Below are 24,701 nucleotides of genomic sequence, written 5' to 3' on the forward strand. Positions count from 1 at the left end.
GAAAAAAAACGCTGTCATTGGATCTTGATTAAGCTGTATTTTCTTAATGGAGTAAATCTCGGTGTCAAATATTGAATGCTCCAATTCAAAAGATTAATAAAATTTGAGTCAATCAAATATTTTCGGAATGATTGACTTTCGTGTTTGTGGTGTCTAAGCTAATATCAAAAAGATTCATCTTATTAATTGTTCTTTCCATGTATTATTTTGCTATGTCAATGGGTGAATTAAAAATAGATAGATATGCAAATTTCTTAATTATAGCCATCGATTTATTACAGTGATTTACTGTTTTATATATATGTGGCCCCTATATTTGAATCGAGTTTGTTTTGAGGAAATTATAAATGTCTAATGTACCACTAGTTTAGTGATAATAATTAGTAAATGTTTGCCTTAAACATGTCTTGTCCATTACGTACGGTACCATACAAATGTTTCAGCCTTTTTTTATTAGCTCAAACTGTATTTTATTTTTTTTAGATATATCAAATTAGGGAAAAAATTTATATTGGAGCGTTAAGCTCAAATTTCATCTTCTATCAATCGTATATTTGATATAATTGATGGTAAAAAACAATGGAAGAATTGTGGTATGTTAAAGAAAAATAACCTTTCTTTTAATATATGCATATGTAATGTATAATTTTAACAAATATATAATATATAGTTTCAAATAATTACTTCGTCCTGCACATGGCGCAGATTATTACCTAGTTTAATTTAATTGTATAAATCAACTGGATATGGAGTAATTTATAATACTCCCATACGTGGAAGAGCCGAATATTCTTGTTATTTAAAGTATTCACAGACTACAGTGATCGTCCATGATTGAAAATCAAACTGGCTTGAACTTATTTTGTTTCAGGAGCACACTTCTTTTCTTTTCTTTTTTTTTCCAAGTCAGACAGCGATCACGTGAACCAAACCGGTTAAACGACAACCAGAACCAACATTGACCTTCTTCTTTTTGTTGTTGTCAATACTAATGTTAAAGCTTTAGCATTATCATGGATATTTAGCTTTTTTTGGTCTAACATGGATATTTAGTTTATTTATCCTTATTGCAATTTAATAACCATGTAACTGTAAACTATTTCTAAACTCTTTTTTCAATAAAAACATACATGTGAACATGGGAAGTGATTTAACAAAAGACAGTGACCAAATTGGCAGCTCAATACTAGTGTAGGAACAAATTACGAGGTGAAACTTCACATTCAACTCGATTACAATTAGATTAAATAAATGAAAAAGTGAAAGATAGGGAGGTCAAATATGGTATAATCATTATGTGATATTAGTTAATCCATCAATTATCTACCGAAAAGCATGATTAAGCATAGAATTTAGGGAAATAAGACATCATTATTAATGTTGAAGCACAAATATCCCATCAACAGACATATGATAAGAACAGTGTTTGTAGGGTTACAACTTTTATATATAACATAATATAATAGCAAGAAAACGATTAAAATGCCATCACTCCAGAGTCCTGCCTTTGTAATATTATCTATGAATACTTTTCTCAATTAACTCCATAACTGATCATATGCATCTATATTTTTGCTAAACTGTTGAAAATATATTTATATGTATTAACATATATTATATTTTCGTAAATTAACTTTTTCTAATTCAAATATGTGGGTACAATAATCCAACCGTCGCCTTTTTAGTTGGGAGTCCAACCTGTCACTCCCACTTTCCTACTAGGGGTGGACACTTTACCCGATATCCGAAGTGGCACCCGAACCCGATCCGAAAAATCCGAATCGAAATCCGAACCGAAATAGCAAAATATCCTAACGGATATTGAATAAGGAGAGATTGGATACCCGAACCCGAACGGATAATACCCGAACCCGAATGGATATCCGAAGATAACCGAACATATGTATAATTAACCTTATATTTTTAGTTTACATCTCTTATTTTATATAAAATATTTATATTGATACTACACATACTTTAAGTTCATATGATATACATATAATTACGAAAAAATGATTTGCTACTCACTTACAATGCATGTCAAGTTTTTTATTTCAAAAATTAACAAAAAGTTACATCCAATTTTTTTTAAAAAAATAACTAAATTAATATCTTTTTAGTTTTAAAATTTTATGTCCAAATCTATTAACCATTCAATCTATTAAAAATAAAAAAAATTAGTTAACTGAAAGTTATATTTTTAACTACAAGAAACTTGAGAAATAAAAATTTTAATTTTTTTTTCAAAATCTAAATATCCGAACCCGATCCGAAAAAACCGAATCCGAACTAAAAATACCCGAACCCGACCCGAAGTACAGAAATACCCGAACGGGTTCTACACCTCTATACCGAAATACCCGAAAATCCGAAATACCCGATCCGAACCCGAACGGGTATCCTATTTCCTACTCTCCAATTTTCTTTTTTATCAAAGTTCTACTCTATTTAAATTGTTTAACTATTTCAATATCTAAAGGCAAAACAAAATGGGACTACTATTTTTTTTTCTTTGCAAAAATAGTAATTAACGAACACAATTGCTCGAGATTATTTTGTTAATCAAACAAGCTACATGCAGAGCACAATGGTCTGCGCAATGACCAATCCCTCCGTTCTTAACATTGTGAATCCTTTTAGAAAAGCAATTGGGCTCTTATGTTATTGATCGATAAGTGTTTTACTATTGGAAAAGCAATCTAGTGTTTCAGTCTTTCAGAATCATTGCAGACATAAAACAGTCACACAAGTTGTAATTTTTTATAAATTTAATTTAATTTAACATTCTTTAAAAAAAAGATAAGTATGGATCAGGGTTCAATGAGAAAATAAGATTGTCTGGATTGTTTAAATACTTCTTATTTTAGGTGACAAGCTTGAAATAGAGATGCATTGGGGACTGGGCTAGATGAATATGATGAAAATCATGAAATGAAGGTGGAATGTCACACTTTATCACATCTTATCAATTAATTGTCTTGGAAAGATACTGGAAAAAGATAACCAAGTAATCTAGTGGTTCCTACATGAGGAAAAATTGACATGTATCTCTGAAACCATTTCCAGTGTGTAATTTTATTTTAAATAAATTAATTCTAATAAATTTTTTCTATTAAAACTATTATATCTGGAATGAAAAATTAACTAATGGGTAAGAAAATGAAGTAGTGAATATGATTATTTCATTTTTTCTAGAGTAAGCTTACTTTTTACTTCATTATAGATTAAAATAGAAAATAGAATTGAAAAACACTCACTCAAAAATAGAACTTTTTTTAAATGAGATTGAAAATGCTATAAAATTTAAAATAGTGATCACTTTTTTAAAAGTGAAATTGTCTAATTATTTTCACTTGATCAGTCAAAAATGTATCACATTTTAAATACATTAAAAATAAGGTGAATAAATCATTCGACGATAAAGTTCATCCTGAAAATTATGCAGATGTTAAAAGTTCAAACCCTGTAATTACAAAAATACTAGCAATCCTAAAAACTCAAGTTCCTTTTCTAGTTAACCATTATTTTACAAGGCTAGGTGACTAGATAATGCAAGATACTACAATCTTTTATATGACACATGTTTTGCAAGATACTACAATTAAAATTTCTAAGATATGTCTAATCTTAGGATGTATCTTTGATTAGGAAAAAATATTTAAAATGAATATAACTATTATTATCTTTTTATTATTTAAATAGTTTTATACTTGGTTTATGTATATATTTTTGAAGTTATAATAACTACATCGGTTATGGCTAAAGATTATATTTAGTTTCTATTTTATGAGTAAATCTGAGAGTTTCTCTCTATGTTTTTTCGGTATTCATTTGGATGATTCAGTGATAAAGATTACTTTCCCAGATATTTGAACATCTATACTATATTAAAAGGGTTATATGAGCTCCATACAGCATGTCCACGTCAGATTTTTAATTCCACGTCGGATTGGGCTGATGGGCTTCTTTATTTTTTTTCTTTATCGCGTTGGCCCGTAAGCCCATTGACGAAACCTAATCGGAGAGCGCACCACCGAACCATCGCGAGGATCTCTATCTCCTTCTCTGTTGCGCAGGAGACGATCTCCATCTCCATTCGTCCTTTCCGAACCTGAGAAACGTGAAAGGAGATGGTACCTTTGTCATTATCTCAACATAATCTCTGGCCGCCGGAATCTGTATCCACGGTGTTTTGGGGTTACACAACCGCCACATCGATACACGCCTGCGACCATCTTTGCCGCCACCTCCGACTTGGCTGAAGACCGTCGAGGAACTCCGACTTCTCCGGGCTTCGAAGTTGCCTCACCGTATTCTCCAACTGTTTCCGTCAAGAAGAAGAAGAAGGTTTTCCGTTCATCACAGAATGGAAACGGACCCAAATCCGGGATACCGAAGCCACCGAAATCATTGGGTACGATTGAAAATTGTTAATCCTTTAATGGTTGGCTTTATACCTCTTAACTAGGAGGATCGAGCAGAGACATTGGATGCTCTCATGATCAGTTTTACTTAAACAACGATGAGTTCATAAATTCTGATTTCATCGTTTTTTTTCCCTCTCATTCGAAGCATATCTTGCTGGACGCTTTCTCGATTTGGCAAGTATCTTATCCAGGTATGATTCGAAACAGAAGATTCCATGCTTCAAAACGGTCTTAAATGACTTACTTCTTCTTGTTTTATAGGAAACTTGCAATCCAAAGGGTTACGAACAGTTTGAGAAAGTTCTTATGGGTCTTCTCCGCAGACTCTTGGATTCGAACAAGCGGGTCCAGGAGGCTGCCTGTTCAGCTTTTGCAACTGTTGAAGAGGATGCCGCTGAAGAGTTAGTGCCACACCTGGGAGTAATACTCCAGCATCTAATGTGCCCTTTTGGAAAGTATCAGGTAGTTATATATCCTTTCTTTGCCAGAATAAATCTCTGTGACAGGCTATTATTTACTACTTCAAACAACTGTTTCTATACACTATTTTCATGTACAGAGGCGGAACTTAAGAATTGTTTATGATGCTATTGGAACACTGGCAGATTCGGTTAGAGAAGAGTTAAATAAGGTATTATGACGATTGGATTTGACTAAGTTTTGTTTGTTCTAATAAATTTTTCGCTCCTTAAATATTGTATTTTTATTCCATATACTGCAGCCTGCTTATCTTGAAATTCTGATGCCTGCACTGGTCGCAAAGTGGCAACAACTTTCAAATTCAGACAAAGATCTATTTCCATTGCTGGAATGCTTCACGTCTATTTCACAGGTATGTGCTATTTGTCAAGGCCTTCTATACTATATTAAAAGGGTTATATGAGCTCCATACAGCATGTCCACGTCAGATTTTTAATTCCACGTCGGATTGGGCTGATGGGCTTCTTTATTTTTTTTCTTTATCGCGTTGGCCCGTAAGCCCATTGACGAAACCTAATCGGAGAGCGCACCACCGAACCATCGCGAGGATCTCTATCTCCTTCTCTGTTGCGCAGGAGACGATCTCCATCTCCATTCGTCCTTTCCGAACCTGAGAAACATGAAAGGAGATGGTACCTTTGTCATTATCTCAACATAAACTCTGGCCGCCGGAATCTGTATCCACGGTGTTTCGGGGTTACACAACCGCCACATCGATACACGCCTGCGACCATCTTTGCCGCCACCTCCGACTTGGCTGAAGACCGTCGAGGAACTCCGACTTCTCCGGGCTTCGAAGTTGCCTCACCGTATTCTCCAACTGTTTCCGTCAAGAAGAAGAAGAAGGTTTTCCGTTCATCACAGAATGGAAACGGACCCAAATCCGGGATACCGAAGCCACCGAAATCATTGGGTACGATTGAAAATTGTTAATCCTTTAATGGTTGGCTTTATACCTCTTAACTAGGAGGATCGAGCAGAGACATTGGATGCTCTCATGATCAGTTTTACTTAAACAACGATGAGTTCATAAATTCTCATTTCATCGCTTTATTTTCCCTCTCATTCGAAGCATATCTTGCTGGACGCTTTCTCGATTTGGCAAGTATCTTATCCAGGTATGATTCGAAACAGAAGATTCCATGCTTCAAAACGGTCTTAAAATGACTTACTTCTTTTTGTTTTCTAGGAAACTGGCAATCCAAAGGGTTACGAACAGTTTGAGAAAGTTCTTATGGGTCTTCTCCGCAGACTCTTGGATTCGAACAAGCGGGTCCAGGAGGCTGCCTGTTCAGCTTTTGCAACTGTTGAAGAGGATGCCGCTGAAGAGTTAGTGCCACACCTGGGAGTAATACTCCAGCATCTAATGTGCGCTTTTGGAAAGTATCAGGTAGTTATATATCCTTTCTTTGCCAGAATAAATCTCTATTTTCATGTACAGAGGCGGAACTTAAGAATTGTTTATGATGCTATTGGAACACTGGCAGATTCGGTTAGAGAAGAGTTAAATAAGGTATTATGACGATTGGGTTTGACTAAGTTTAATTTGTTCTAATAAATTTTTAGCTCCTTAAATATTGTATTTTTATTCCATATACTGCAGCCTGCTTATCTTGAAATTCTGATGCCTGCACTGGTCGCAAAGTGGCAACAACTTTCAAATTCAGACAAAGATCTATTTCCATTGCTGGAATGCTTCACGTCTATTTCACAGATATGTGCTATTTGTCAAGGCCTTCCTAATAATATCTGTAGAGTCTTGTGGGTTGTTCGTCGGCCAAAACTTCTTTCATTGGCCTAAACAACGATGAGATTGGTATTCAGCGATGTAGTTTAGTGCGAGGGAGAGGAGCGGGAGTTTCATTTCGCTGCTGTCAGATTCTAGAAATAATAATTTACTGGGCTTGCTCTATTTAAATTACTACAAAGTGACAAGTTTTCAATTTTTTTTTCTGAAACAAACGTCTGCAGTTTCAGAGTAGGATGGAGTCAGGGGAAGAGATCGGGAGGTGTCATTTTTTATAACACCTGCTCTGCTATGTTCAAGAAAGAGAGGCTGCTGTTAAATGCATCCCAAAATCTAAGGTCAACTTCAAAACTAATACTTTATGATGTTCCCCCAAGTTTTAATCTTGAGGTTTATGCTTCCATTGGCTATAGGTTTGCATGATTTTTTGATCACATATATTATGAACCACGTGGATAGAGAAAATGGTCTTCTGCCAACATGAAACTCGACAGAGCTCTTGACTGGAGTTGTGATAAACAAAGATTGAACTGTCTCATAATTTTTAATTTCCTTCTCCTCTCTCTCTCTCTCTCTCTCTCTCTCTCTCTCTCTCTCTCTCTCTCTCTCTCTCTCTCTCTCTCTCTCTCTCTCTCTCTCTCTCTCTCTCTCTCTCTCTCTCTCTCTCTCTCTCTCTCTCTCTCTCTCTCTCTCTCTCTCTCTCTCTCTCTCTCTCTCTCTCTCTCTCTTCTCTCTCTCTCTGTGTTTATAACATGGTTGTTTTTCTTTGTCCTGTTTGTTGGGTCAGATACTCAGATGAGGGGTGGGAGGTGAGGGATGAAGATGGCTACATGAGAGGATCAGGTGCAAGGATCTAGCGGGAGAGAATAGAAGAATGGGTCATTATACTTCACGTGGTTGTCTCAAAAACGTTGTATGGACTATCAGATTGGTTAACTGCAATTCCTACATGATGGTAATAAAATCTATTCCTTTCAAGCAAAGGAAAGCTTAACTCTTTGACCATTTCTTGATAGATTGATGTCTCTTGGTGTCTTATACAAATTGTTTTAACAGGGAAAAGCTTCTGCAGATTGTATGCAATCGCAAGTTTTAAACGTTGGAACTAGGGAATTCCTTGTGGTCAAGATTGAAGTGTTCACTGATATTTTGTTGTACTCGAAATGAGTTTTCTGTTGTAAATTCTTAGTGAAAAGCTCAGCTTGCATTGTCCCAGGTCTGTGTTATTGTTTTCTTATCGTTTTAGTATTATCTTTGTTTTACTTGAAGGCTTGAAGCCTGAGGAAATCAGTGGCATCGACAGCTGTTTGCTGAGCCTGGAACGCTTGCTGCAACGGGAGTGTTCGTTTGTGGCACAAAGTACATTGTAATCCAAGGAGAGACAAATGCCGTCACTCGAGGGAAGAAGATAACATGAATGATTCTGATGAATCTTTTGCCTTTTTTTGGTAAATAACTTTTGCCTTTTTGTTCCCAAGGCTTTTGTTTTTAGTGAATCAGTGCTACTTTTGTAGGGAGTTTGTGGTGTTACAATTAAGGAGACCGCCCAAGCCTTGGTCTTTTCTGTGACGAACCAATGACTACTGGCCAATGCAACATGGTTGTGGAGCGGCTTGGTGACCACCAGATTGAATCACGGCTCTGAAACTCAAGCTGCTGCTATGTTCATGTCGCCTATATTGTCTTCTATTGAGGGAAAGGTATATATGGAGTGTGATCAATGATTTTATTTCAACTGTGTATTACCTTCTACCATGTGATGAATCTTGGAGTTGTAGGATTCTAAAAACAGTCTGGTATTGTCTTCTTTTGTGACAAGTTGCAAACTTTTAATTAATGGCAGTGTCGCACCATAGCTTTTTAGAGTTTATGATTAGTTCTACAGATTAATCTTTCTGTAAATAAAAATAAAAGATTGATTCAGATCACAAGATCATAGATAAATACTTGCATAACAGTTAACAAGTAATCTCTGTACCACTATTCAACTGAAGGAAGAAGACTAAATCTTAAATGTAACAATTTCTAATCAACTGAAAGAAGAAGACTAAATCTTAAATATAACAATTTGTAGATAAAAACACTGAGGAACATATCTTACATTTTTCTACTATTGTTATATTCATGCTAAAAGTACATCAAAATATACAAAATAAAAAATGCTATGTATTACAATAAATTAAATTATTAAAATAAGATGGCCAAAAAAAAAGTTTTTATCACATATATAATCCTTAAAAAACAAAATGACCAAAATTTTTCATTATAGAGTAGGGCTGGGGTGTAGAATATAGAGTTCAAGGTATATAATTTAGGGTTTAAGATTTAAAGTTAAGGGTGAAGTTTAATGGATGAAATTTCAAATTTCAAATTAAAAAAAAAATAAAAATTTCAAAATAAAAAATAAAATATTGTTTTGGTCATTTTATTTTCTGATAACTGTTTTTGTGAAAAAACTTAAAAATTGCTATTTGAAAGAAATGACCAAATGTCTAATCTAATAAAAATTAAAAAAAAAATAGGAGAAAGGTCTGAATCAAGAAAATTCTACATCACCAGAACATCAGTGGCAACAATGTTCTCTTATGAGCAAGTCTTGACTCTTATGTGCTAATTTGAATAGTACTAATAATTTATTTTCAAGTTTCATCAAATAACATCTATAGAAATGTTACTATTTTTAACTAAAATAAATATCAACTCTCCAAAGATCTTTATCAAAAGTTTGTCTCACTAAATATTATTAACAATTGAATAATGGTTGATTTGATATAGTTCTTACAAATTGTTAATTGAATAATATATAATTACAAATCAGTTTTAGTGACTTTGCAGAAATCTCATATTAAATACACTTGATTTAAATTTTTTTTTAAATTCATTGATTCAATAAGAGTAGATTTTTTTAATTTAATAACTTAAATTAAAAAAATGTTTCTAAAAAAAATTCATAAAACAGAATCCGCGCGTAGCGCGGACAATAGATCTAGTTTAACAATAAAAGTAATACACCTGATGTTCCCGTTGTATTATTTGTTGTTGAAATCAATTTGGTTTTCCGTTTAAAATCTCTTCCGGATGTTGCAAACTGATGAATATGCATTAATTCAGTAGAAGACATACGGAAAATAGATGGATGATTTTCGTTCTGATATATATGTGAAGCGAGAGTAGCTGTCCACCTGATCGGTTTCATATTCAAAAAGATGTTTTCAAGTCAACAAGTTTTTGTGAGAATTTTCATCGGTGTTATAAAAAGTGAAAAATTGATATCCAATGGTGAAGAAGATTGTTGGACTAAACATGCTCTGAAAGATTTGGAATTTTGAGGCTAGCTACTTCTTTATAGATATGGAGATCTAATATCACTCAAATAACCCTATAAGTGATTTGTACTCTCTCAAATAAGAGGTTCAATTGCAGTACTTTAGGATCGATTTCACAGAGAGCTAAGGCACACAATAGATCTAATCTAGTTATGGAGTTAAGCTAGGTTGAATGGTTGTAAAGCTGTAAATGACAATGATGAACAAGTAATTGTTCAGTAGATTGATTGGGTTTTAAAATTGATGAGGGAGACGTTAGACTTAGGGTTTCTATTCAGTCAATCAAGATTATAGATATATAGACTAAGTATATATGGATATTATAGAACTCAAACAATTAGAAAAACCGATCAACTTTCGTATATTTAGGCTATCTATCGCCGGATCTAGGACCTCAACTATCGCATGTTGGTCCTGAGAAAGAGTCGATCGATTCCAACGACGTGGTGTCGATCGATACACCTTTCAGTCCGTCGATCGATACAACTAGAGAGTTGTCAATTTTGTATCAATCAACGTTCCTTTCAGGGAGCGTTGCGAACGGTTTGAACGTGTTCACTAGGTTAACTAAATCAGCTTACGCTTGTTTCTAGCAATCCACAACCTAAACTATTTCAGACAAAGAACCAATCTTTCGAATGTGCCCTAATATCTATAGGCAAAGTTCTAATTAGCTATTGTAGAACACATGCATTAAGAACAGTCTAGTTGATTAATATTCTGACACTTAGTAAATTCTATATTTTGGGTTAATCCCTCATGAATATCGGAACCCTTAATCTGACAAGATGATCTACTCAGATATGGCTAAGCAATTCATGAAAATAACATAAACATATTGCGTAATTAAGATAGAGTAAAGAAAATATTAAGTTATTTTGATGTAAGAAAAGTAGAAAGTATGAAAGCGTGTGTTGCCTAGAACAATGGCAAGCACATAAATATTAAGTTAAAACTCGTCAGGGGTAATCTGGTAATTCTTATGGGACTTGGGCTTTAAGTCGGCTGAAACCCAATCTTGTTTCTGTGCGCTTCATCGTCGATCGATACCACAGAGTGTGTGTTGATCGATGGTTGCCTTCGCCCATCGATCGATAGTCGTGGTCGATGGTCAACTACGAGTCTTTATCATTTTATCTCCAAAATGTACCAAAATCACAACTTTCCTCCAAATCCCTCCAAAACCTGAAAACATACTAGAAAGACTCCAAACAACTATAATATATTTGAAAACACCTATATACTTATTCTTTTGCTTGTCCTCAAGTAAAACAATAAGCAGTCTCTCTGGAAGCGGTTTGAAACATCAGGGACTCACATAATTAAAGAACTTACTATCGCCTCAACAATATTGCAACCACATCAAATCAATCTTAACTTAGAAGTACTTTCTATGTAATATCCTAGCTTAGCAATGAATTCCATTCATCAAACAACTTAACTAATCATGTCTGGCTAACCTCTCTACTGACCTCATTTAATACATATAAACAAAAGGTGTAAGCTTTAGCTTGGGAGTATCGATCACCGAACACATGGAATCAACTCAAGCAAGTATTTGGAGTTGCAGATAACCTTTTCTGATTTCCCCTCTCTCTTCCCTCTTCTCTGAATCAGAGGTTTTTTTTGGCAAATTTTTAGGCGAATAGTGGGGTCATCGATAATGTATCTATCCATTACTTCCAAACAATGTGTGGTCATTCCTTTGAATTATAATAGTCGGATCATAGGTAATGTACCTACCCCTCTTCATCTCAGAAAATCATCTCAATCTTTTATGTATATAGGGATGCCAAAGAGAGGTGGAAGGAAAATCAGTGACACTAAGTCTAATACCTTCTAGACTTGCAGGAGGATTCCGATCCAATGTATACCAAGCCCTAAGACAAGCAAGTTAAACACAATTAAATTGTAGGTCAGCTTTGGTTCTTCCAAACATTCTCAACAAGTGTGAATAACTGGTAGACTGATCCACTTTAGCATCTATAGTACTATCTTCAGTCAATAAATCTAAAAATGGTGCTAAAGAGTGGTTAGATGAGTAAGGAAAATTGTAGTTCATTGTCCCTTTCTTAGCTCAATAAAACATTTTTAAAACTCATAGGTAAATAATATTAGTAAACCTCCCCTCATACTTAAATTACACTGTCACCAGCGTATATCTAGTCGGAGTTTGGTGAGAATATAAATCATAAGTACTGAATGTAACAAGGAGAATGGTATACCTGATCGTTGATGTCGATGTCGATCGACACAGAAATGTGACTATCGATCGGTGCTAGTGTCATGTTGTCAATCGATGTCGACCTTGTCTCATCGGTCGATGACAAGTAACTTCTCCTTGGTTCTCTTTTTTTTGTTTTTCTGGTTTTTCTATTTTCTAATTTTTATTTTTCTGGTATTTCTATTTTTTATTTATTTAGCCCTGCAATATGGTAAAAACAAAAATAAATAACATGTAATAAGGAAAGCTATATAAAATACCTAATAGTGAGTTGCCTCTCACTCAGCACTTTGTTATAGTTATATAGCTTGACTTTGGAGGTTGTTTTTGGCTAGTAATGATCAAAGTGACCACTTGGTTGTATGCAAGTGTCCACTTCATCTTTGCTCATCTCGGACCAAGCGCCAATGAAGCTTCTTATGGCAGTTAAACTGACAATGTCAAGTTAGAACCCAACTCTTAACAAATCACAACTAGCAATGGCAAAACAAAAGACTATTTTTAGTGGCTCTCGGCCGATATATTGATTAGGGTTTGGACTTATTATCCGGGATCCATATCCAATCTGAGATCTACTCCAGATCCGTTACGAATCCAGATATATGGGATGCGCGGATCAAGATCCGGATAGCAAAATCTGAGATCCGTCAAAACCAGATTGAGATTCGGATATTTTGATTTTTAAATTCGATATACGGATCAAGATCCGTAATTTTAAAATATATTTAATTTTTAATTTTATTAATAATTTTATTTGATATATTAATATTATACATAAATTTAGTTTTACAATTTTATATTATATTTTTATAATATTATATACATATATATATTAATCCATGTTCGAAAACTCGATCCAGGCGGCCGGAAATCCGGCGAGTAAGCGTGCGGCGGCCAACCACCGTGGCGAGTTAGCTATAATCGGTCATCAAATCGGTTTTTTTTTTTTTGAAAACTTTTTTTGTTCCAGTTTTGGTTAAAATTCGGTTTCTTTCAGTTGGATCTACGAAAATTTACTTGAATTGACATATAAAATTTAAAAGAGTGATTTAACTGTGAAAGGACCGTGATGGCTGCTTTGAAACCCCGAAAAATTGCAGGTCAAAAGGTAGGAGATGATGATTAAATTATCATTTTACCCTACATTAAAAAGAAAAGAAAATAAAACAATAAAACTAGCACTCAATACCTTCGAACCCGGCTAGCCAAACTAGAAATTGCAGCTGCAATGTAATAACCAATAGAGCCAACGCTTTTACATCCGTTTTCATTCAACTATTATATTTATCTATAGAAATATACATAAAAGGTTAAAAAATTAATCCTCGTTTAATCTCCGATTAATCTCCGATTTTGTGTTAACTCGCTAGGCCCAGACAGACCGCCCAACTCACGCCTAGCGTAGTTTCGAATATGGATATTAATAAATCTTGTATAAATATTTATTTTATGTATTACCCTTTAGAATTTTAGTTTTTTTAATAATTTTTTATTATTTTTTGGATCCGGATCCGGATCTAAATGCCATGGATAGTATAATATCTAGATGGATATTCGGAAACCACAAATCTTGATCAAAGATACCCTAAATTTTCTGGATATCGGGAGCCGTCCTATCCCTAATATTGATAACGTCACCTATCCTATTGCTTGGCGTGGAAGTGGAAAACAAACCTATATTGAACCATTTTGGTTTTCTTATATATATGATTGAGCAAAAATGGTTTAAAGTTTAATTGTAAACAATAAACCAAAATTAAACAACGTCTACTTTTCTTTTTAACACTGGATATATTATGCTATTACAAACTCGGAGAAATATTACAGACGATTCCACAGCCTACAATTCTACCCGCCTTATGAAGATTCACGTCTGACTGCATTACCTGAGCCGCCCTATCGGATCCACCCTTGACGATACTCTTTGCGCTATGCTGCAAATTTCTTGTAAGCCGCTTCTCCATTAATTCGCATAATTCCGCTTTCTCCGGGAATCGAAATCCAGACCTATTGGTGTAGAAGCATTAATGAACCCTTAGTCAAACCACTGAACAAGGGGCTTCCACAAACAACGTCTATTAGTTTTTGTTTTTTGTTTCAAATATATGAAAAAGTTGAAGTCAGACTTCTAATTGGGTGGTAATTGGATTCGAACTTCCTTTCAATGCCCTTTTTGTTAAATGGTTTTGATTCAACCATCTAAGAAATTTTATTAATAACAATATTCGAAGAATTACCGACAAAAAGTTAACGCTATTGTCATTTCTGCTGCATGAATCTTTTATGTATACTCTTTTTTACTTTTTCACCTAAAACTCAGATTCTGTAATAAGTAGTTACAAGAAAACAACAAGCTTTATGTCCACTAAATCTGCGTACCTACGTTAATATTTTTCCCTTAGTATATACTGACATATACATGACATTAGACGTCAAAAGAAATATGAACTAATTACGTCACAACCTACACATGATCAATTTCGATTTAAACATAAATCAAAAATTTAATAAATTATTTAATAGCATAAAGACACTTTAATGCATTCTAATTTTCCACATCTTTATTTAAATAATAATTTCCCCCTTATTAGGGGCTGTATCCTCGAGTGATCCCACCACCATTATAAAATGATCTCATCGCCTGCTATGCTAAGTTGTAACCACTTCACTTGTAATCATTCAACTTCTCTACTCTACTAGAGCAAAAACAAACTAAAAAGATATCGTTATCATCATCAATGGCGGAGAAAAATGTAAATCTTTCAATTAATGGACAATCAAAAGTGCCTCCAGGTTTCAGATTCCATCCAACAGAAGAAGAACTTCTCCATTACTATCTCCGCAAGAAAGTTCACTCTCAAAAGATCGATCTTGATGTCATTCGTGAAGTAGATCTCAACAAGCTTGAGCCTTGGGATATTCAAGGTTCTTCTAACACATAAAACCTTTATATCAAAACCTCTTTTCTTTTTTGAACCATTTTGGTTAGCAAATGCAGAGGAATGTAGAATCGGGTTGACGCCACAGAACGATTGGTACTTCTTCAGTCATAAGGACAAGAAATATCCAACCGGGACTAGAACAAACCGGGCAACAGTCGCTGGATTCTGGAAAGCTACTGGACGTGATAAGATCATCTATAGTTGTGTCCGGAGAATTGGATTGAGAAAGACCCTCGTGTTCTATAAAGGAAGAGCTCCTCATGGTGAAAAATCTGATTGGATCATGCATGAGTATCGCCTCGACGATACTCCAACAAGTAATGTAAGTGTAGCTATCATCAATAATCATTGTAGGTTGTAAGAGGCAGATCAAGTCTAGAATTAGCTAGTACGCACTATAGATTCGTTTCACTAAGACAAAAATATTAAAAATAATATTTCATAGAAGTTCCTAGATTAATAGGGGTTCTAGGCGATTTAACAGAAATTATCCGCAAAGGATATAATTAGAAAACCTTTTATAGAATTTTTGTATGATTGCTTACTTTAATATTGTTTCAAATTTCATTTTAATTTTTAATTACTTCCTAACATTGAATTAAATCACACACATATATATATTGTTAGAATTAAAAACAAAAACTGTCCTTTGAGTTTCTACAATGGAATGGTCCCCAAAAGTTTTTTGCTTGAGTTTATTCATCTCATGTACAAGTATATATAACAGTGAGTTTGTTACAACAGAATTATCGATCTCCTATATTAAAGTGATTACAAAACTGATTGAGAATATTCAGGGCATATTCTTTCAATTAGGACATTTGATGTTTTTAATTAAATATACTTATAGGCACGACATAGTCCTATGTCGTTGTTTCGCTATGTATTTTGCACCCAACAACTTCAACTAGTCGCATTTACGACGTCAAAGTCTTCATAATCTTCTAATGCATTTTTAATTGATCGGTCTGTTCCATTAGCAGGGCTGTTCTGATGTTGTAACTGAAGACCCAATGAGTTACAACGAAGACGGTTGGGTGGTATGTCGAGTGTTCAGGAAGAAAAATTATCAAAAGATCGACGATTCTCCTAAAATCACTCTATTTTCTTCACCTGATGACACTGACGAAAACAGAAGGCCCACCACCTTTCACAACACTCTAAACGCAACCGTTTTGGACCACGTTCTTCTATGCATGGACCGTTCCGGTCCCAATATTTTCATGCCCGAGATCCAAACCAAAAATCAACATCAAGACGATCTTTTATTCATGCAACTCCCAAGTCTTGAGACACCCAAATCTGAAAATCTTGTCGGCCAATGTTTAACGACCACTAACCAACTCGATTCCTCTCTTTGGTTGAAGAGAAGATAACCGGCAGACCGGGTTGCAGTAATTGGGCTAGTCTTGACCGGTTAGTGGCGTGGCAATTGAACAATGGTCATCATACGTGTGATCGTACGAGTTTTGACGAAGAAGAAGATGGTGATGCCATGATGCAGCGATGGGATCTTCACTGGAATAATGATGATAATGTCGATATCTGGAGTAGCTTCGCAGAATCTTCTTCGTCTCCTTCGTCTTTAGACCCTCTTCTTCATTTATCTGTATGATTGTATATACACATAAACATACACACACAAGATAATTTCTAAAATATATACTGTGGTACATATAATAAACAAATAAAGTTTAATAACATTTGTTTAAGGCAAAACTATAAATATTATATTAGCATAAAGTTTACAAAATTGAATAATAAATGACGAAGAATCTTGATAAAGTATCATTGTCGTTTTTCGGCGATAGACATGTATAAATAAATGACGTGATATTGGTTTGACTTGGATACATTAAGAGTGTGATTGGTAATTTTGGAGTAAATGGAAGGAAAATAAAAAGGTGAAATATAGTGGGAAAGTTAAAATGAGAGAGAGAGGAAAGTGGATTAAATGGGTGAAACATAAATTAAATTAAGTTTCACTTATGTGTAGAGTAGTGTAACATTTTATTCCATTTCAATAGTAATGGAGTAAATAAAAAAAAATATGTCTTTCACCTGATTGGTGATTTATGAGAGTAACTGGGAGTAACTAAGTTTTCCACTCAAATATTTACTCTAAAAGTACCTTTCAGTCAGACACTAAGTGTACCAAAACATCACAATGTAATAAGATTCTCGCTTCGCTATAATTAATTCAACTTTGGCACGACTGTGTTATCTTTTTGTTTTCGTTGGAGATTCTCCATGTCTTATTCCTCGTGCAAATACGACAATCTACTTTACCACTTATCTAACTACGTAAACGATTGCCCTTTCTTAAAAAAAAAAAACTACGTAAACGAAAGTTACGAAACTATTGTAATTGCAAGATTATTCAAAAATGACCTTCTCGCTAAAGGTTGATTTTAATTAGGAAAAAGTTGAAAATATAGAAAAAAATTCAATAGCATTGTCCTAATGAGATAAAACCATTTTGATTCCATTTTTGCTTTAGTTGCCCTTTATGTTGAAAAAAAAATAAAACCGTTGAAAACATACTTATATCCGTTTTTTTAACGTCTGGAAATAGGCTTAAACCAATACAAAGCACCAGAATTTAGACATTATACATGTCTGACAAGGATAAAAAGAGTATTGCATATATGAAAGACTAACATCTTAAGGGAAAGATTGGTTAGTTAACTTCATGCGTTTCTCGCTGTAATCTATTGTGCAGCCAAGCAGGACCACCTAGAGCTAGGTAAGATTGCAAAAGACCATTCCGTACTATGCTCTTGGCAATGTCTCTGGCTATTTGATTTGTCTCTATTTTTTCTCCTTTAAAGACCACCAAATGAAACTGATCTCTTAGGCAAAAGATCTGTTGAAGCCAGGGGCGTCCCTCGGCACAGCGAGATGAAGCACCGGCCTTGGGCCCCCAAATTTTCTGGGCCCCCATTTAAAAAATTTTTTTTCTTATATATGTTTTTAAGTTTTATGGTACAAAAGAATATTGCCAATAAAGTTAGAAATGTGTCCTAACAAAAATATCATCATTTCAATGGGATCTAATAGGAAAAAAAAATAGTTTTGACTGAATTTCTTCTCATTTTCAAAGTTTTTATGTTTCTGTATGGGCCCCCATATTTTTTTTGCTTGTGGCCCCAGTTAGTACAGGACCGCCCCTGGTTGAAGCAAACCTCTGCACCGTGGCCAATTAGAAGGCGAAGATAGTGCATCAATGGTGTCTTAATGGTCTGATGCTACAATAGTGTCCGTAGCTCGGAGGTCCCTTGCGCTCTGTAGCACCCATATGATACCTCGCAACTCAGCAACCAAGCGTGAGGGTGAGCATATGAACACATCTCTGGCATGATGTTTCACATCACCCCTGTAGTCTCATGCGATCCAAGCCATTCCACTATGTAGCTGTGCATTCCTCCAGTTAGCATGCATGTTTAACCTACGAACCCCTGTTTATGGCGGGATCCAACGCTTCCTCTTGCTCATCTCATCACTATGGCCTTCCATCTCACGCCCTTTCGCATTTTCGGCAAACCATAACTTAGCTTCTTCCTCCGCGTTTTTCACCATAAAGGCACCTGAGCCCTGAGTATCAGCATATAAGATAGCGTTCCTCTTCTTCCATATATTACATAGGAGCCAAGGCAGTGATGGAATTTCTGAACTAGCATTGTTCTGGTTACCCAATAGGTTGAAAACAAACTGAAAGTTCTCCTCTAGAGAGGGAGAGAAACCACGAATCGATTTTGGTACTCCTTAAATACTCCATATCTCCTCAGCATTACTGCAGCAAAATAAGAGATGGTTAAAGGTCTCCCTGTCTTACTTGCATACCTTGCACAACGAGTCCAGATCCAGGCCTCTCAAATTTAGCATGTCTGTAACTGCAAGCACACCTGATAACGCACACCATAAGAACATTTTAATCTTGGGAAGTGTATGTATCTTCCACACTGCTTTCTTTAGTGATATCAGCTGTTTTTCTCATGTAGTTCTGGTTGCCTTGCTTCTTACTTTCCATTGTTCATCTTAGCGCTTCCAGTTCCGAGTATAGTTCTGTCTCACGCCTCCTTAAGTTCTGTGTCCCCATTAGTTGGATATTTCCCATGCTATCCTTCCAAACCCATCCAATTCCACTAAATTGATTTGTGGCGGTCCATGCCACCATGAAAATATTGCCCAAGCTTAAGGCTTGTGTTTTTTCAACAATGTGTGCATGTGAAGGAACAAGTATAATATCTTTTGCATTGTACCAGACCTTACACTCACTCTCTGCATATCTGACTAGCTCCAATGGGTCTCTGTCTATTCTTCTGAAAAGTTTATCATTCCTAGCCTTCCAAATGTACCTGATTATCCAAGGATAAGAGTCTCTATCATCTTCTGGCTCCATAATACTATTCTTCCTCTAATCTAGATAGTCCATGTTGGCGTAGATACTCGAGATAGGGAAAGTTTGAGAGCTTGACGGTGTTGATGATAATGCCCATATTTGTAAGGCCAGTGGGCATTCGAAGATCGCATGAGTAACAGTTTCTTCTGGCTCTCCACATCTTGGGCAATAGTTATCACATCGCATATTGCGACGTACCAGATTCCTTGTGACCGCTACCTGCCCTGAGATTAATTGTCATATAAGATGACAAATCTGTTGTGGTGCATTCACTTTCCAAGCAAAGGTTTGGAGTTTGGTTATACTGGGCTCTAGAACTTTTTTTTCCTCGTCATTTGTTAGTATATTTGTAGCTATCCAATATCCAGACTTGACTGTATATTGACCATTTTTGGTATAGCTCCAACAAAACGTATCACCTCGATGAATAGGGCTCATGGCCACACTCTAAATCATTGGTATGTCCTCTTGGTCTACATACTGTTCCAGTAGTCGAGCATCCCACTCCTTCGATTCAAAATTAATAGAACTACTGATGGTCATCTTTGGATGTACTACAGGGGCCCTGGGGCGAGCCTGCCTTGCTGGCGTTGAGGGAATCCATGGATCCTGCCAAACATTAATTTAATATCCTGAGTGCACTTTGTTCCTGATACCCAAAAGTAACAGCTTCCTTGCTGCTATAATAGTCATCCACACATAAGATTGATTATCCACTGCGCCGATTCGCAAAGGCGAACTCAGGAGATAGTATTTTCCCCGAAGAACTCTCGCCACTAATGAATCTGGAAATTGAACAAGACGCCAAAGCTGCTTCGCTAAAAGAGCTAGGTTGAATTCATGGATCATGCGAAAACCAATTCTCCCTCTTCTCTAGGTGCACACATCTTTTTCATTTAGCCCAGTGTATTCATCGTTTTGGTGGATTTTAGCTCTACCAAAATTGTCCGATGGCACTTGCAATGTCATGTCCCCGTTCCTGGAACTTGACATGGGACATAGACGTTTCAACAGAAACGGGACTGCTTTGGTTCAGATCATGGTAGTAAGGAGAGCTAAAGCGAGGAACTTTGGGATCCGAAGATTTAGACCTATGAGATTTATGTTAGCTTTAGGAGGATTTAGAACTTAGGTGGCTAGACTAGCGAGTTCTATACTTAGAATGTTTTTCCACTTTGTTATGCGATTCTCCACTTTTAACGATTTCATGTTCGTTCTATTTTCGGTGAACTCTGTATCTCTGTTCTTATTATTCACTAAAACGCCTATGTGCAATTTACCAATGATATTTTGTTATCTCTTTCTTTTTCGTATTTGTGTGTTTACGCAGATAATCCGGATCCTCAAGAAAAGTCGAGTATCTTGGCTTTCCTCCATTAACTAAAATCGAAAATGAAAATTTCGGTTCTCACACTATTCATCTGTTCCATTCGGCCAGGGATTTGGTCTGCTTATGGGCCTTGACTAATCCTTCTGATCATTCCCTGCATCATAGCTTGTTCACGATCATTCTTTATTATCTAAGAAACCATTCATGTTTTCTTTGAAACAAAAAGGTCATATGTGAAGTACCAAAGACGGGGACATGACAATGTTGGAGGGAGCTTCTCGTTGAATCAGTTCACAGTGAATATCTCGCAAATGGATATTCCTTCAGCTGCGATTTTAAATCACAACAACTGAAAAGCTTCAACTTGATCAATGATGGGTTCTGAAAATCATTTTGAAGTCAAGAAATTTTGCAACAACAAACTTTTGGTACCCAACGTCCTCGCCTCTATACTTCTTGTCGAAGGATCTCCAGATGTCTTTTTCCTTGAGAATTTCAATATAGACTCGGTACAATGGGTCAATGAGATGACCAAAAGTTCATCATTTGCAAAGAAAGTCATATTGCGCCTATATCTTAATATTCCCAAGAGTGTGGACATCCTAAATCTTATGAGACGTAAGGAGCTTGCCTTCCTTGATTAATTTGTCCAACTTCAGTGTTGTGCGGAAGAATAACATCTTTTCTGTCATGGTTTGAAGTCTTTACTACCAAATTTGTATGGAATCAAGAATGCACTGATTGCAGCCGAAATTTCCAGAAGAGTTGGATTGGCAACCAAACCACTTATGGTGCATTCAGTTGCAACCAATTGATGAAGATCATCACCGAACAGACTACGGTACATGATTTCATTGGATCAGCTACCTCTTGATGAAGATCATAACCAAACAGACTACGATGTGTGGTTTCATTGGATCAGCTACCTCCTGCAACAATTGTTATTATTTCAACGGTGGTTTTGCAGCCGTTTTATTTTAGACAACATTGACTGGAGTCTGATCATCAGTAGTGTTGGTGTTATCGTTAGTCATTATGTTGACAAAAAAGTAAATCATATTAGTACACCAACATGATATAACAAATTTTTTTACACAAAATAATATTTTAGATAACGATATCAAGTTTTGTGTTATCAGTAATCACTAAAGAGCATTCCTTATAACCAAAGGATATTGTTATAAGCTTGAGAACGTTTTGCACATTCGCTTACAAGTGTTCATTGAAACTATTCGTATATGATTTTTGATCGTTTAACAAACTCACTTTTGTGAAAACTAATCATTTTATAAAAAAAGGTTTAAGATATGGTATAGAATTTTTTCGCAGATGTGTTAGAGAGTAAATCACAAACCATTATAATAAAATTAACGTTTTGCAGATGTGCTTGAAACCAAATCACAAATTTTTTTGTGAAATTTCTTTATAAATAATTTTATAAAGAGAAATTATTTAAAATGACTCTAATTAATCTAAGAATTACTAAAATGACTCATATTAAATTTTAATTACTAGACTAAAATTAGATGTAAGCAAATTTACTCAATTGCCCATCTCTAACTTGATATCAAAAGGACATCGACAAAAAAAAAATCTTTGTTTTTTTCGGGTCCCTCTTTCACGAGTCACGACATCGACAGAAAATTGGATGTAATCAAATTTACTCAATTACCCATCTCTAACTTGATATCAAAAGGACATCGACAAAAAAAAATCTTTGTTTTTTTCGGGTTTCTCTTTCACGAGTCACGACATCGACAGAAAACTCAGGTGGAGCAATCTCCGATCAAGAGTTACCGTCGTCCTATCTCACTCCATCAACATCTCCTCTGTCACAGCCGCCGTCGATCTCGACATTTCCTCCTCAAGTAGCCATCGTGTCTCTTTCAAGTAAACCCTAAATCCCAATTTCAACTGTAATTGCTAAATCTATCCAATTCCAAGTAGTTATTAACACTTTTTTAACATATATTGTTTGATTAAGATGTTTAATTTCAAAAACCCTGAATCCCAATTTCAACAGTATCTTGGTAGACGTTTTGTGAGTTCTTTACTTCAGTGTTGCTGTTGAGTTTGGTAGATATGTCTTGTGAGAAAGAGATTACTCTTTTCGCTTTATATAAGGGATTAGACCATTAAAGAAGCCATAGTTACTCCATTAGGTTCGTCGTTACTTACTTACTTGGACTCGTGTTTGAAGTATAGCGTTATAATTATTTGTACTGAGATTCAGTGTTATCTTCTTCTCAACTTGATACCTTTCTCAATGTGATCTGAACACTCAAGATATCTTATGATCTTCCCACTAGCATTAGCTAAATTATTTATTTCGGTTTTCGTTTTCTTTGTATATGGTAGTTGATAGTGTTCTATTTGTCAAAACAAAACTTGGCTTTCATATTTCACTACTGTGGCTTGTTATAATTTGGTTTGTACTGCTTTGTAGAGAAGAAAATAACGTGTGAAGTGTTTTATTTTTCAGGTATGGCTTCTTCCTCGGATATGAGAAAAGATTCTCTTCGTCTGTATGAGGTTGGAAAAACCCAATTCAGAATATGAGCATGAACCATAGTTTTTTTCTGTCCAACATTCAAATGGTGGACGAAGCTGTTGGAGAAGATGTTTTATCTGAGTTGAGGGAATCAGCTCTACTATAGGGCATCCATAGTCTTTTCTCGTACTCTGTTCGCAGTTTCTACATTGTATGCTTCATCTGAAGGCTTTTTGTGCTTCTAATCTTCAGATATGATTGTACAAATGGCTTATCATTGGTTTTTATCTTTTCACAATGCTCTGATTCTGAGCATCTGTCACTGAGAAAAGTGAGTTCCACGAAGCGAAAAGTTTAAGAGATATTTCACAAATTATATTTAGGACGTGTCCTGGAACAAAGTCTAGTGAAACACTTCTGAGCATAGACATATTTATACAGACATTCTAGACCGGTGAAAGACCGACTTATGGTCTCCATTTTTTCTAAAAAACTTTCAAATTTGTAAAGAACATATATTTATACCAACATTTATTAAACTTTATAGTTTTTTTAAACTAATTTTTTTTTATAGTTCTCAAAATTTCAAGATCGTTCCTGATTATATTGATGGTTAATTGGAAATTATTTGAGAAAATTTTGCATAAATTTATGAGAAATTACTTGAGTTTGAATCTCTCATCTTAATTAACCTAAAAATAGAAAATATTTAAAATTAATGTAAATCAGATTGAAAATGAACATTAAATTAAGTTTGGTTTATATAAACCCAGATTTCCGACAATAAATCTGGTACACCATAAATTAAAAAGTCTGTCACCACACAAAAAAAAGTTTACCAACAATTTTAAGTCGGATATATAACTCTGCCGTAAAAAATAAGTCGAACACAAGAAAATAAGTCGGTGCATAAGAAAATAAGTCGACCACAAAAATCTACCATTTATAAAAAATCTGCTATCTCATTCGACAAACATATTCTTAAAATTTTGTTTTCTATTCAAATCGGACAATTAATTCTGCCGTGGAAACAAATCTGATGTTTCTAAAAAAGCTTGACACCACTTTAACGGTAGATTTATTTTTCTATATAGATTTTATAAACATACTTATTATTTGACAAATTTGTTTTTTTTGAAAATAATTATGTCGTCAATCAACTGTTAAGGGCATTTTGGTAATATTTTTTTGTTATAATTAAGGACAAGGGCAATTTCGACCAGAAAAATATTCTGATAGTTTTAAAAAAATATGAGTCACTCTAGTAGTAACAAATTTATTTTTTTTTGTCGACGCCCATCTTCTAAGATCAAGTGGTAGTCAAGCTTGAGT

General features: G+C 35.0%; 1 protein-coding gene across 1 annotated transcript; it reads left to right on the forward strand.

Annotated features, from left to right (window-relative positions):
• Positions 1-2,347: 2,347 nt before the first annotated feature.
• On the forward strand, positions 2,348-17,189 carry LOC103874763 (NAC domain-containing protein 12). The gene is given in 12 exon segments (XM_009153203.3): positions 2,348-4,414; positions 4,573-4,618; positions 4,689-4,889; positions 4,987-5,058; positions 5,149-5,259; positions 6,879-6,992; positions 7,068-7,609; positions 7,711-8,102; positions 8,169-15,129; positions 15,203-15,468; positions 16,130-16,495; positions 16,498-17,189. Coding segments are annotated over 4 exon segments (1,083 nt in total). The 5' UTR covers positions 2,348-4,414; positions 4,573-4,618; positions 4,689-4,889; positions 4,987-5,058; positions 5,149-5,259; positions 6,879-6,992; positions 7,068-7,609; positions 7,711-8,102; positions 8,169-14,942; the 3' UTR covers positions 16,762-17,189.
• Positions 17,190-24,701: the final 7,512 nt, after the last annotated feature.

The sequence above is a fragment of the Brassica rapa genome, chromosome A05 (genome assembly GCF_000309985.2).
Source record: "Brassica rapa cultivar Chiifu-401-42 chromosome A05, CAAS_Brap_v3.01, whole genome shotgun sequence".
Lineage (NCBI taxonomy): Eukaryota > Viridiplantae > Streptophyta > Magnoliopsida > Brassicales > Brassicaceae > Brassica > Brassica rapa.